The sequence below is a fragment of the Macrobrachium rosenbergii genome, chromosome 2, assembly GCF_040412425.1.
Source record: "Macrobrachium rosenbergii isolate ZJJX-2024 chromosome 2, ASM4041242v1, whole genome shotgun sequence".
NCBI lineage: Eukaryota > Metazoa > Arthropoda > Malacostraca > Decapoda > Palaemonidae > Macrobrachium > Macrobrachium rosenbergii.
Genome location: NC_089742.1, coordinates 66,248,218 through 66,264,493, shown reverse-complemented (window position 1 = coordinate 66,264,493; position 16,276 = coordinate 66,248,218). Strand labels below are relative to the sequence as shown.

At 35.2% G+C, this 16,276-nt stretch overlaps 1 protein-coding gene across 22 annotated transcripts in view; it reads left to right on the top strand.

Annotated features, from left to right (window-relative positions):
• Positions 1-16,276, top strand: part of LOC136847979 (palmitoyltransferase ZDHHC20-B-like) — a 110,984-nt gene that overhangs the window by 72,762 nt on the left and 21,946 nt on the right. For 6 of the 22 annotated variants that reach the window (XM_067120032.1, XM_067120048.1, XM_067120079.1 and 3 more), the window contains one exon: positions 10,128-10,157. The exons of the other annotated variants lie outside the window; for them this stretch is intronic. In XM_067120032.1, the coding sequence (XP_066976133.1) occupies positions 10,128-10,157 (30 nt within the window). The remainder of the gene's footprint in view (positions 1-10,127; positions 10,158-16,276) is intronic. 22 annotated transcript variants of the gene reach the window in all.

Below are 16,276 nucleotides of genomic sequence, written 5' to 3'. Positions count from 1 at the left end.
TTCCATTTCTCCTGAAATATTCAATTACAACTTTCACTGTATGTACTTTGCATTGTTGTAGTGCATCTGCAAGTTACATTGTAACCAATCTGCTTTTAGATCATATAATCAGCACCAGCACATAACCAGATGTAGATGTATTCATGCTGTCTTTTACTTTTTTTATTGAAGGATGGAATTTTGACTTATCAGGATTTTTCATGTGTAAAATCCTTCCATCTGAAATGCAAGATTTGATGGTTTTCAAGGTGTTAATACCTCTGGGACTAGCCTTGGGTGAACATTTTTCTAATTAAAATAAAGATGCTTTTAATGGTTGGATTTCAGCTGTATGTGATGGCATAAGATACAGGTAGGAATCTACAAGCATAGGTAAAGATGGTAACTCATACCATGACTGACACTGGTTATTATTATTGTTTCAACTAAATTTCCTAGTGTTCTTTCAGATTTCTGAAGTGAGAATTTATCTGTCCACATATAATTTTGGTTAACAAATACCAAAATGAATTTGTAGATATTTTCATCTTTTTTATTGGGTCTCAAAGTTGTTTTGGTAACAAATGTTCCCTTGCCATGACAGTTAATGCGTGGTCTTTGTTTTCCTAATGAGTATATTGTTTTCCTAATGAGTTAGTATACTTGATGCAAGTTTTTTTTTTAATATTTTAATGCTCTTTGCAGTTTCATTAGTCTTGAAAGTGGGTCTTGTACTGGCTGGAGTTGTATTGCTTGCCTAGTCTGGTCCTTATTTACCTTTTGTACATTGTATTTCTCTCTGTTTCTCTCATTCCTCCATCTGTTTATTATGAAATATTTGAAAATGGTTAATTATAATTATTTCACCTGAAAGCTGCAACATAATCTTTTTGGCTTCCTCAACTCATAGGGGCCGTGAGCAACAGCTTAATCTGTCCTTATGTTAAAACATCATCTGCACAGGATTTTAATCAGCAGGGATTAGTGAAATTCTGCATCAGTTCAGTTTCTGCTGTTACTGCAGTCTTTCAATATTCCACTCTTTGGATAGGCACTGCATTTCTAAGTTTGTGTTCATCATCAAAGATACTACTTAACATAAAAACCTATAGAATCTCCTGATCTTGGCAGACAACACACTAGAAACATTTTTAGAAACTTGAAGGGAAGATCCCAGCAGGATCCCCACCCCAGCCATCAAGATTATCAGTTTTCTTAGCATCTGTAGAGTGAAATGCAAATTTTGTAAGAATAGTTTCAGGATAACAAGTATCAGGGAGAGGGACATCCTCAGCTGAATGTTTAGCTTCAAAATAGGGCCAGTTACCAATCTTGCCGTCTTTGGCTAGTAGTGGTGGAATGGATGACGAGCTGGATCCAAAGATGGAAGATGCCAGTTTAGTCTACTACAGATGAGGCTGTAAGGAGTTATTGTAATTTCTCCCAGAAACTAGGTAAACTTTATTTTAAGCATGACAAGACAACAAAAATAGTGTAATTTTCATGAAAAAGATCGTCTCTATGTGTTGAATTTGGTTTGTGTGTCATGATAAGCTTGGCTTCTTCTGTTATCAAACCATAGCTGATCATTGTCCTAATCTTGATGAGTTTTCTAGGGACATAACTTACTAAAATAGCTACCAGCTAAATGCCTGACAAGCTTTAATAGTGCAATCCCAATTAGCTCTAGATTTAAGCCTGATTGTTTTCTAGTGGTGGCATTAAGAATATACGGATTGTCAAACAAGTCCGTCTATGGCACAATGGTCAGAAGTGCTTTTATGCTCACAGACTGTGAATATAAGGTCTAATCTACTACCAGAAAATGCATGGTTTCTCAATTAGCTATAGAAAATCAGAGGACACAGAATCAAAAGCATAAGGCCACGTTGATCTGTGGAATTTGAGTTAAACCTCTTGCTGTGCTTTGCATTACAGTCTCCATAAGAAGGAATGAAGGTTTTGAGTCCTGTGACTGAGCCATACTATTCGACTCAAAGAGACAGTCTTATATAGAGTCATCAATATTTGGATTACGGTAAAGAATAAGTACCCAAATGTTGTAGAACCTACTAAAAATCCTAGAACAAAGAACTTCATGGTAATTACACTTCAAGTATCCAAGTCTAGGGCATTAAACCCTGGGATTAAAAATTCCACCTTTGACTTACAAGTGTCTCGGATAAAAACATTTCATCATAGTTATGGGAACAACTCTGGAGGTCAAAAGAATTTTACCTTGAGCCTCAAAAATTTGAGTAAAGTACTCTGCAGTTTTAGTTAAGGTAATGAGTAGCAGTTCCAAGGTTTTGCTCAATGTCTCCTGAAAGAATTAAAATTAACTACATGAAATTAGAAGCCAATCTGATAGATACATAACAACAACAACAACAGTAAAAATAAACAGAAGAAAAAATAAATTAACAACAGTATTTTTACATTAATTTCATTAAAAGGATATATAAAGCTGGCTAGTCATTAAAAAAGTGCTGGAAGAACTGGTTGACAAAGTAGAGCCAGGATACCATGCGAGGCAAAAAAAGAAACCCACCAGCTTTACCACATCAATTGGCCCTTGGTTTTATTGTATTCATTATCATCAATCCCTACTGTAATCTTCTGTTGGACGAGTCGGTAAAGTTCTCAGCTAGCACTCTGCTAGGCCCGAGTTCGAGTCTCCGGCCGGCCAATGAAGAATTGGAGGAATTTATTTCTGGTGATAGAAATTTATTTCTCGTTATAATGTGGTTCGGATTCCACAATAAGCTGTAGATCCTGTTGCTAGGTAACCAACCGGTTCTTAGCCACGTCAAATAAGTCTAATCCTTCGGGCCAGCCCTAGGAGAGCTGTTAATCAACTCAGTGGTCTGGTTAAACTAAGGTATACTTAACTTTTTGAACAACTTGAGATGATATAGATGGTTGATTACCGTAATTATACCATGATTCATTGATTGCACTGTATTTGTAAAATTGGAAGTAAAGAATTAAATTTTGTCTTGCCATGATAAGTTCTTTATTTGATGGTGGTTGTTAGTAATGAGCATAGCAAGTGCAAACATTTTCTACCTTAATTTCAAGAACTTGTCTGATGTCCTCAGTGGCTGTCAGCTTTCTTGCTGTTGTATTAATCGATGGGAAGACTACCCATCTTACTGTTAAACAGAGTCACGTTGAATGCACTGATAACAAGGTTGATTGGTTGATATCAGTTAAGCCAGCCTTTTGCCAGCACATGGGCCTTTATCCTAAGTCAAGGTGTGAAATTAAGAAGCTCCCCTGGTGAGACCTCATGACTATCATCATTAACACAAAACACAGAAAGGTACACTGTTGAAAGTTTCCTTCCAGTCACCAATACTGTAGAATATGAAGCCTGCATAGTTTTAGGAAGAATTATGTAAAACAATCGAGTTTTCGTCCTTGATCATAATTGTAACTTTCATTGTAAAGGCTTATTTGGCTCAGGGTCAATACTTGACCTTCCCATTGGCTTTACAGTTTATATACAGTAAGTGACATTTGTGGAGCCTCTACAGCCAGCTCCTATATGTGTCAATCTATAACACCAAGCAGCTTTGCAAGCTTTCCTCTGGCTAGTTTAGCTCAAACCACACAAAAGGATGCCTAAAGGCCAGTGGTACAAGAACCACTCGTGGAGTGCGTCATTCCTAGTAATTTTTTGCATTATGCTACCTAAAGTGTTAAAGTGTACATTGATCCAATAAACAGATTTTATTGTATTTTGGATGCCACTCACACATTTCTTGCCAATGTCAAAATCTTGTTCAAATCATTTTTATAATTTTTGGAATAGCAAATTTTGGTGGAGCCACATTTAATACAATACAGTTCACAAGAGAATGCCAGCCAAGAGCATGGAAAGAAACAAAATTTGATGCGACCACAGCTTTTCTCTCAAGAATGTAAACAGTGTTTGGCACTGTCTCAGTTATGTGATTTCAAAAAGGCCACAGCTCATGCCATATGCAAAATCTTGTCCATTGCTGCCCAAACTCATTGTTACAGAGTCAATTAAATTGACACACTACTGTAGTGATGATGGATCACATTGACCCTTACTTGCATTGCCATTGTCTCTTAAATTTCAGCCTTTTCCTGCTCCAGTTTTTGCCTAGATCAAAAGTGTCTAGGAACTTTTCTCACTTATACAGTAGTCTGTGCAAAATCCAGTATATTTTTCATACAAGCCCATTAATCATATACTGTATTGCCTTACCTCTGTGCAGCAGATCCCAGTCACACTCTTATATACTGATAAATAATGGGCAAAAAGCCAAAATAATGTAAATGAGAGACTGTTTTTCCAAAAGGCAAAAAAGGGTTAAAAAAAAAAGGGAGAGCTTTTGACCTTTTGCACAATGGTCCTCTTCAATCAACTGAATAAAAATACGTATTTTTCTTAAAAAGACAAATTGAAAAATCTTTTTTGTGACAGTCCAGGAAACCATCAAACAATCTTTTGGCATGAATAAAGCGGTCACATAATGGTTTTTCCCTTGTATGTAAGCCAGCCTTTGAGATCATCGTAATGGCTGTCTCTCAATCATACGGTGCTCATTACTAGTGACTAGGTGATTCTTGGATGGTGAACGACTTTCAGCACCTGTGCCTGTTGTGTTTGCGACAACTGCCACTTCGGCAACCTGTGTGTGGGAGGAGATGAAGGGGAGACAGTATCAGGGGCCTTGAGAAACTGCTTAAAATTTAAATTATGGATTGACAGACTAACCTGTCCGTATGTATGTTATTCCATAAATTTAAATTTCAAGCAGTTTCTTGAAGCCCCTGATACTGTGTCTCCCTCATCTCTCCACATACAGGTTGTTGAAGTGGCAGTTGTCGCAGAAAGAACAGGCACAAATGCTGAAAGTCATTCACCGCCCACGAATCACCTGATCACTAGTTATGAGCACTGTACAATTGAGAGACAGCTGCTAAGAAGATCGCAAAAGTTGGCTCACAGATACGGGGAAAGAGCCATTACATGACTGCTATACAGGTATTATCCTACTTACAATGGGATTAGGTTCCAAAAAACCCATTGTTTGTTGGAAAAAATGTATCTCAAATATAGCCTAGCCTACACTAGGGTATTCAGTACCATCTATACATATGTTGTAGCCCAGCCTACACTATAAAGTATACTCTGTACAAATACAATATAGTACAGGCAGTCCTCAGTTATCAGCGTGGGTTCCGTTCTGGGGGTGTGGTGATAACCGAAAATCGGCAATTTCCGCGCTTTTTCGGTAATTTTCGGGCTTATCGGCGCCGAAAAGTGCCAATTTTCGGTTATCGCCGCCTCTGTTAGGCATGTATTGGCGCCAATACCCAGTTACCGGTGCCGATAACCTGTTGCACTGCCGATAACACTTGCATACCGCATGAGACCCCCCGATATCAGTCATCGTTTACTCCCACTAAACTTTCTGTTATTCATATTTTTCATTTATATTCTTATGTGAAAACATGATGTATATATCAATGAATATTTTTTACCTATATATATATATATATATATATATATATATATATATATATATATATATATATATATATATATATATATATATATATATATATATATATATATATCGTAAAAAATATAAGCCGGAACATCGCCGAAAATCGTCAAAAATCATAAGAAAACCTTTACTTTTAATGCTCTGGGTGCATTGAAAACGATGTAAACTGCATTATTATTGAGTTTTACATCAAAAACCTTCAAATTATGATTATTCTGCCATTTTTGGGGCCATATTTCTTCCGTATATATATATATATAACCCCGAACATATATATAATAATTTCTGATGAATATATTTGAAAAGCGCCATATCGAACGTCATATATAAACCGGGGATATATATATATATAAATATATATATATATATATATATATATATATATATATATATATATTATATATATATATATATATATATATATATATATATATATATATATATATATATATATATATTATATATATTTATATATATATATATATATATATATATATATATATATATATATATATATATATATATATATATATAAATAATAATATTGGAAAAAGAGGAATATTTAGTGGAAAAAGTAATTGCAGAAATAGAAACAGCTATAAAGTGGTAGAAATAGTAGTAAAGTAGTGGAAATAAAGTAGCAGAAAAAGTAGTAAAGTATTAGTAAAATAGTACTAGTAGTAATAGCAGTATATACTAGTTTTCTTACGAAACAGTTAGTCTAGGTTCATACGGAAACAGTGTATACATCAATGAATGTTTATGGCATCGGTAATAATAATAATAATAATAATAATAATAATCATAATAGTGATAATAACAATAATAATAATAAAAAAATTCAGCAGTAATATCACTACTACTACAACTACTAGTAGAAAAAATAATGATAATAAAAATTACATGTTAGTGTAAAAAAAAATGAAAGTTTTCAAAAAACATAGTACATATGTAACACCAAAAATATATCCTCTGCTGTGCTTGGATTGGAAGGGTTGATTATTACTGCCTCAAAGACCCATTATCATCAGCAAGCTCTGAAAAACATACATCTCATCACGAGTGGCAGCCCTCCACAGAAATCTATATACCTTCCGCTTTCCTGTTGACCGAAAATACTCCTCTGCCCGAGCATTCATCCATTCACACAGTCTGTCAATAACATCATCACAAAAAAAGAAACAAAATGCATCTCGTGGGCAGGTGAAGTCTGATGTGCAAACAGAGATCCCATTGTCACCCTCCGTGAAATCGGGGGGTGGGTCTGGGCGCACGTCACAAAATGGATGTTATGAACCGCCAACCTTCATCGACAATGGGTTCAATGTCTTCTAAATACTCGGTGTCGCTGTCATCCTCTAAGCAACTACAGTATCACTATAATCATGTGACAGATCTGGCAGGTATTCAGACCCAGAATCTGAAATACTATCATCCGACATCATGATACTGAAAAATAAAAAAAACCCTGTAAAATAACTGCAATCAAAAGGGAAAAAAGTTTTGCATTCGAATCCAAATGGTTTACTCACAAGATCGTGACAATGTTTCATACATAACAGCTTGAGGCGCACTGGCATGTGCTGCTGGACGATACCCCTTATAATATCCCATATGAATATGACGTCACGACGACCATCGGACACTCATTGGCTAGAATGAATAGTGGGTGGAGCTTCTGCACCTCTCTCATACACAATACTATGCCTGAAACCCATCCAAGCTGAAGAAAACAGCTTTGCTTGTCGAGGAGGGATGAAAGACGATAGGCGCGTCGTCATGCGTCTTTTATTACTGTACCGTAAAAGACATACGTGTACGTCCCGGTGGCGAAGGGGTTAACCGTGTCTGCCGTTAACAGGGGACTGCCTGTAATTATTAGTATCAGCTAATTCTGGAAAGTCATGCAGATTGACTAAAGATAATTCAGTACAAAGAGAAATTGGGTAACAAACAAGAATTAGCTTAGCCTACACTATGGTATAGCCTGGCCTACATTATACTGTATTTTATATTCACATATTAATATCGTATTAAATGTCAACATAACGAATATGGATCTTCTAAAAAGTTATGCTTTACTTCATTGTATCCAATAATATTTATGTATTCTCATATTGCTTTTGTATTATAAATGTTTTGGCTTGGAAATCGATTACGCAGTAAGTTTATTTCACCATATTTAACTCGGTTCAAAGCTCTTTTCTTGCTTCTAGTTAGCTAAATGAATCTCTAGATACTCTATATGGGACAATGTTATTTTTCGTTACATTTTTCGTTAAATAAATCAAGATTCCGTTCGCTATTTTCACTTGACTCCATCATAGTACGAACTTTACGTATTTATCTTTTATCGGCGCAAAAACAGCAGTAGTATGTGTTCTTTCATGCCTAGTAGTTTTGATTAAAATACTTTTTGCTCCAATTTTATTTACAGTTGAGTTTCATCCATGTTGCCAATGCACAATAATTTATAGTCATTAGCAACTTGAACATTGTTTTCTCAGCTTCAGCTACAACTTGCAGCTAAAATTTAGCAGCATATTTCCTTGCCGATCTTTTCTCCGTACCAAATAAGGGCATAATGTAAAAATATATCAGTCCTATTCTACTTAACATCATTTGTAACATAACTAAGGTAGTTATTACTGTACGATGGTTGAAATACAAGCAAAACAGCTGTTGTTATCTGATTTGGTTATTAGCAGAGCAATAGTTTCTCGTTTGGTTGTTTATGGTTGTACTCATTTACGCAAGAGTATAACGTTACTAACAGTACTTTTATCATTCTCTTTTACTTTTTTTTAACTAGAAGATGGGATAAAGAGATGGAAGAAAAGAAGTTAGTCTATTGTAATTTGGTCCCTCTTGCTGCCTTATTGTACACTGCTGCCTGTGCGAAATTTTAAAATATTTTAGAATATTTTCTAAATATTGTCATATTGGTATTAATTGCTTACTCCTTCGTAAAATCAAATTACAGTATTGTAAGCCGAGTTATCGTAACTCAAGTACTACCTGTATCATACTGAAAGATTGTTTGATGGTTTCCTGGAGTGTCACAAAAAAAATTTTCCAATTTGTCTTTTAAGAAAAACACATTTTTATTCAGTTGGCTGAAGAGGACTGTTGTGCAAACAGTCGAAAGCTCCCCCTTTTTAACCCTTTTTCGTATTTTGGAAAAATATAGTCTCTCATTTACATTATTGTGGCTTTTTACTCATTATTTCCGGTCACAATATAGTGATGCACCATAGGTACTGATAAATATCCAAATGCCCTTGCTGCACACGCCCAGATGCACTCTCTCCGTATGCCCAGCTCTCGTATCATACTTCAACTATCCTTCATTCATTTGTACAGTTCCATAGAGTAAACTCAGTGTTACATTGCTCTCCCAGTACATAGGTTCTGAGAGGTATACAGTATGCTGTTTTCCTTTTTTGTTTTTTATAGTAAGTTTAACCATTAATCTGGGTAAAGAGGCAAATTTATTTACTCTTAAGAAGTAGCAGTTTTACTTTTGGGAGTTGCATATTCTTGTCTTCATTGTAAAATATGGATGGGAAGCCCTAGTGCTATTAAATTATAATGGTAATTTAAGAGCAGTGGTTTGTATCAACAGAACTGAATCATTGGAAAAAATTGGTATTCTTATTTCCTGAACTTCTGGTAATTTTATGATGGTCTGATGTTTGCTGCAAAAAGATGTATTGTCAGTGACCTTGAAAAGGAGTAGGATCAGCAATATTTAGGAATATTGCTATTTTATATGAAAGATTGTAATCCAGGATGGGAAAGGCCCAAGACATACAAATTGCATAGAAATGGATGGTTTGAAGGCTTGTGCTACAAGTTTTAATCAGTTTCCATAGACTTGACTGATGGCAAGTATTGTAAGCTTATTCATTTCACAAAGGAAGCTTGACTGATTAAGGTATCGGTATGAATGATTAATAAGATTTGGTTTGAGAATAAAGGTAAAAGAAATATATGAACAGAGGGTTATTTGTATGTAATATAATCTTAATTTATGGGTTATCATTAATAAGGTAATACATGACACCTGATTTCTTCACGCAGTGGATACACTGATATAAAAAATGGTCTTGTAGCAGATTTTCTTATAGCTCATTAATTAGAACTTGTTAAGCTTTTATAAAACCAATGAAAGCTATATGCAGTGACACTGAAATAGTTTCTCCATCCTTTAGGATAGTTGTTATTCTGCTCAGTAGATGGTATTTCAAACAGTTTGAATTTTATCATCTGTGACTGTACCATTGCCATCTTACATACCCATTCATTCACGTAGATTTTTACTCAAAAATATTTCTATTTGTGTACTTCTTCAAGGGAGTTTTTGGGGTCTGTCTCTGTAGGATTTTGAAATATTTGCATGGTCTGGCTAGGAAGAGTATTTTGATTGTTTATTGATTTGCTGATTTTTGTGTGCATTGTGTTTTCATGCATACCGAGTTCCTTTATTATAGGATAGTAAAGATTTTAAGTCTTGTTTTTTAATTACATTTATCTTTTATTTCTATGAAAATAGTTTTGTTTGGGAATTTTACTATATTATTTATTCCTTTTTTGCAGGGAGACTGCATTTAAAGAGTTGCAATCCAGGTATTTTGTTGAATTTTTGTTGTCCTCAGTTTTATAGTAGCTTCTGCAGCTTATTCAGCCATGTTGAAGTTTATTAGCACATTAGAATGAAATATTTACATTTGAATGAATACTGAACATTGTTGAAGCTTGTTTTTGAACTCCTTGTATAGATCAGCATTTTCAGTGAGGGTTATGCTTTAAAGTACTGTATGTATTATTGTATTAAATGGGTATGTGTATAGAACATCAGATTCTCAAGGTTGTTATTCCTGTTGATTATTCTTTAGTATTCGCATAGTGACTCTCATTACAAGGCCAGCTGGTGATGGTTTGGGTACGTTATATAATTTCACAGGAAAATTGGGAACTAAAAAACCTGACAGGACAGTGTTATAGGTGAATAAATTGTTCTCTCTGGGTTTGATTAGGCCCCTGTACAGGCTTATTTATGGACTTGTATAATCTACCCTGTCTTCTACTCCACACACAAATATTTATTGAGATCTGAACAGATGTAGGGTCATGAAAAAGTTGGGTTGTCTTCATGTCTTGATTCCTGTAATTTAATAAATTAGGTTCTTCAATACTGTATTCAGTGGTTATAATTAACAGCATTTATAATGAGAAGATTAGGATTAGAGGCCAAGTGCAGCTCAAATTTCATTACATCAGAGTTTTCAATCTTTTTAGTGAGTTTTTGCTCAAACATTTCTTTGTCGTGTTCTGCCTTTAATCAGAAATTAATATTGTAGGGAAAGTAATAGGTTTGGCATTTATAATTAAAGATGTAAAAAAATTGTTAACTTATGCCGTGAAGTTCATAAAACTTCTAGAAAAATTTAATGCAAGTTGAGCAAAATTCTGGCATCCATATTTTTGCCAGTTAAAAATTAGTGACTCTTGTCAAATGTTATTACAGTTTATTACAGTTTACTCATATGCTTATATTTGGAAGAGATTGACTTAAGAATAATTGAATAGTCAGGGTTTATCACCTTCAGAGTCATTGGATTAAAATTGTCCATCTTTATATTATTGTACTGTGCTGTAAATTACAAGCTGATTTTGCTGCATTAGAAAGAATACCAGTATTGCATTTCCTAACGGAGGTTACACTGTTGATTTATGATGCAAGTCTTGGTAGTGATATGCTTGAATTTCATTTGTGGCACCGAAGTTCACATTGGCTATCATTACAATTGCACCTTAAAGTGCTGATACTTCTAGTGATTTTTGTTAAAAAATTATTGCATGGCAACACTGAGTTAACATCTTACATTTTGTGTTTTCTGTTTGAAATTGACAAATTTTTATAATGTATAAGTACAGTATAGAATAAGGAATTATACAGTACTTGCAGAGGCATTTGTCAAAACCAAGAAAAAACTTCATTGTTTGAAATAAAGACGTGTAGAAATTAGTAATTTTGTAACATGATTTTTCAGTTGTGAGAACATGACAAGCATATGTGAGGTTCCTCGAGTGCCTGGGAACCAACATTTAACACCTAATGAAGATGAATCACTCAAACATACACACTTATGTGCATATATATATGTTTTCACCTACAGCCATTGCATTTATTTTAAGAAATTTTTTATTTTAAGTGTAAAAGGAACTAGGCCAAAATAATGTAGTTTTCTTTTACTGTGCAATTGATTATAAAGAAATCACTTGATATCTTGTTTCAAGATGAAGGCGGCATTGCTTAACCTTCTATTAATTAAAAGAAAAGTTTATGTGAAGACACTGGCAGTAAGCTACATAATGAAGCTTGTAATGTTTAGTAAAGTCTGACCTCTTAAAACAGACATCCTTTGGGACCAGGCCACTGCCGGACCACAGAAAATCCCGGATGACAGAAATCACCAATAAAAAACCCCTATGTAAACAAAGTCTTAACCAGCTCAGCTAATTGTACATAAATATTGCTGTGTTATCAAAAGCAGAATAGAGCTTAGGAATAATCACTGTTGGTCGTTAGGTTTAGTTCCTTATGAAAATTCTGGCCTGCTCCATTGAGCGTCTCCCCGGAAATGCTAAGTGAAAACTTAAACCACTTGATAAGCACACTGTCGACTTATGATTTGCTGCTTTTGTTTCTTTAAATCTGCACATTGTATCTGTGTGGTTGTGTGTGTATGAGAGAGAGAGAGAGAGAGACATGTATTTGTTTGCAAAAGGCAAATAATATACTGTATTGTAGTTGTATTAAGAATAATGATAATTTTAATAATGTTGTTGTTTTACATACTGTATGCAGTTATATTTCATGCATTATTGTCATATCGTATTATAATTTATGAACATGGCAATCAGGTGCCATTTGCATTCTGGTTATGTTTACATTTTTAAAATCATCAGCTGATTGCATTTTACCGATGTCATTACAGCAACCTTGTTTATTTATAAATGCAGTAAATTAAATTAAGTCGTGATTTCTTCAGTATCGGATGTTTTGCCTCATCCAAAACTTTTTGTGGCCTGCACATTATTCATTTCTTCACCCACAGCTACAACTGTAAATTTAGTGGCACACTTTCATAACACTTTCCTCCCATTGTCTGAAGGATAAATAAAGATTTATTTTATTTATATTTATGGAAGTCACATTTTTAACAAGTCGACAACTGTAACGCAACCCTTAATAAACCTGTGTGTTAACGATAACTTATTGGTAAACGGCTGTTTATCAATTCGATTGTTTATGTCAGTACTTGCGGTTGTTTATGCCAGGGTCTTGCATGCAGTAGTAGTTGGTTGTTAATTATATATATAAGAAATAGTAATGAATTCTTAGACAAGTCACAGGATTGGTAAGCCAGATTGAATGTATGAAGATTTACATTTAACCTAATGAACTTTTTCTTCTAGGCCTATTTATTAATCATAAAACTAACTCAGATATAATATGCATTATCAGTGGTATCTGCTGAAACTGAGACAGGCATAGAAAGCCTAGCATAGTGTAATCTACTGAAAATGCATCCTGAACTATGTACAGTACGATGTATATGATGAAACCATGTTTTTGGACGAAATTTTAATGATCACTTGGTTCACTAGATCAGATGATATATGCGAATTATGGTTCTATTGTGTACTGTATATTTTTTAGTTTTACAGAATGTTTTAATTGGAAATAAGCAGTGCCTGTTTATTTACAGAGCAAGCTTCATTTCCAGAATCTGAAAAAGTCCAAAAACTGAAACATTGTGTGGTGCTGCCCTTGTAGCCACACAAGAACTAAGGTAGCTGATTCAAAAATGTCCCAAATCATGGGAGTTGCTGGACCACAGTTTCGGATTTAAGAGATCGGACTGTATTAATAAATTTCATTTAATGCCTGGGAATGGGAAATTCAGCAATAATACTATGAGAAAAGAAACTGTTTGGCAACAGCATTTGGTCAATACCTTTGATGCGTGTCCAAATTATGTCCTGAAATGTAATTCTAGAGAAATGGGAATCAGGGCTTGGTATATGAAAAGGGTGTTGAATTTTAAAGAATTAAAGAAATAGATGGCATGTCTAAAAAAAAAATGTATTTCCTTAAGTTTCTGGGCATTTGGGTTTTGTTGGGATAATCCAAGACCCCAAATTAGTTACGTAGGAGGTATTCTGTAACAATGGATGCAACACCCATGACAGATGTGCATGCCATAACCTAGACCATATATTTAGCCATAGATAATGTGTTGGTCCACAATACTGGACTTGTCAAGCCTTTAGAGTTGCTTTGGCTTGAGCAACACCCAGAAATTGTCTTGAAGTGCTTCCTCAAATTACCGGATTAGAGGACAGTGAAATTTTTTGGGGCACTGTCAGCAGAGAATGGGATAGCACTGTTTTTGTAGACTGAAGGAAATATATCGTCATCATATGTCAAAAGAAATCACTCTAAAAGTAAGATTTTGAAACGAAGTTTAATTTTCTCTGGTGCATCACTATACTGTGTCCGGAAATAAATAAAAAGCCACAGTAATGTATATGAGCAACTGTATTTTTTCAAAATACAAAAAAGGTAAAAAAAGGAAGCTTTTGACATTTTGCACAACTGTCCTCTTCAGCCAACTGAATGAAAATGCATCTACAGTATTTCTTAAGAAGACAATAGACAAAATTTTTTTATAACAGTCCAGGAAACCATTGAACAATCTTTCAGCATAAATTAAGAAATGACGGTTATGCAATAGCTGTTTCCCTGTATCTATGATTTTCTTAACAGCTCACTTTCAATCATACGGGGCTCGTTCACCACCCGTGGATCACCTAGTCACTGGTAACGAGTGCTGTACAGTCGAGAGACAGCCATTAAGATCACAATGTCTGGCTTATAGACATGGGGGAAATGGCTGTTACATAACGCTATTTCTTAATCTATGCCGAAAGATTGTTCGATGGTTTCCTGGACTGTTACAAAAAAATTTGTCTCTCATCTTCTTAAGAAATACATGTATTTTTATTCAGTTGGCTGAAGAGGAGCATTGTGCAAACTGTCAAATGCTCCCTTTCTTAACCCTTTTTGTATTTTGAAAATAATACTGTTGCTCCTGTACATTATTTTGGCTTTTTACTTTCTTAATTTTATTTGTGTATAACTTATACCATCTTGGGCATCTGTTCGTATTTAAAAAATACATGAGCTACAATAAATTACAGTATTTCATTACTTCGCATCTTTTTGTTCATTTGAGTTCATAAAATCATAATATCACCTCCAGCAACACAGGGTGTAAAGGGTTTATATTAAATTCCACCTCTTATGTCTTTCGTATGTTTTATCATGTGCACTTCTCATGGTTCTCATCCAAGTTGGTTGAGGTCTTGCAACTCACCAGGTGCCCAAAGAAGCCCAGCTAACACTTACATGTACTATTCTCCCAGGGATTGTTCAGACAACATGTCCAAGCCACCTCCATCTCATCATTATTGTATCTATATGGCACCTCCTTAATTTCCTTTATGGTATTTCTGACTTATCCTACCATCTGGCTATAATATTATTCTTTATGCTCTATTATTAAATAGACAAAATCATGTTGGATTTAGTTTTTGTCATACCATGATTCATACCCATATATTAGTATGGATTGTACAGTACTAGATTTATGTATAATTAGTTTTATTCGCGATATTCCTTTTTTTATTAATTTTATTATGAAGTTATCAGATAAGCTTTTGAAGAGCAGTATCCAGTCTCTGAAGCTGGCGCTATATGAATTATTAATGACAATAGTAGAAGCAGTGGCAGCAAATAATAATAATAATATGAAGGGAGTAGACCCTCTTTTAAACAGGTCTTATTAAAAAGGATGGCTGTATTATGCGAATTTATCTTATATAGTGTCTTTTCTATCCTCCTTATGATTCGCTTTTCAGGCTCAGCGATGTTAGTCAGTAACTGGCCGATATTCATGTTGGAAAAGGACAGTGCGGAATATTGGAAGTCTTTATTACAATATTCAATCAGAAATCGTTCGTCTGGGTTCAGGTTCTATTGTAGGTACCGTCGACATGTTTCGACCAGCTCGTTGGTCATCCTCTGGACGTGGTTGCAGGAGGTCTGAAGAAACGATGTGCTCGGGTTGGTATTTATAGGGGAGGTCATGATTGGTGCTGAATTATGATTGGCTGCCCGGGCATGTACCCTCGGGCGGAGCCTTCCCATCCAAGTTCTGTTTTCGCCTTGGCGGCGAAGGCGTTGTAGTGCTGAGGATGAAGAGAAGAATTTCGATCCTCGGATGCCGAATTTTGATTTGCTCGCACGCTATGGGGATCGCTTTCGGTGCATGTCTCCTGGCTGCCGTGGGGAGGAGAAAGGTTTCTTGCGTAATGTTGAGTGTTGGTTTCTCCTTCCCAATGTGCAATGCTTCCAAGAGGCGTGGCGGCGGTGGTCGGTAATTTGGTCAATCACTTCGATGTTCGTGATTATGTCTTTTCTTGCTATCCTCTGGTTATGGACGGTCCTGGCATGATTAAAGATAGCCCCTCTTGGGCGTGGCAGGAAATCCTTTTGGAGAAACGCATGGTGGTCATACCGATGTAGGAACCGAGGCATCTCGGACGAGGCATGAGTGCGGTATACCACGTTGGTTTTCTTCAAGGGGTCCTGCTGAGGGGGCTGTTGCGCATAA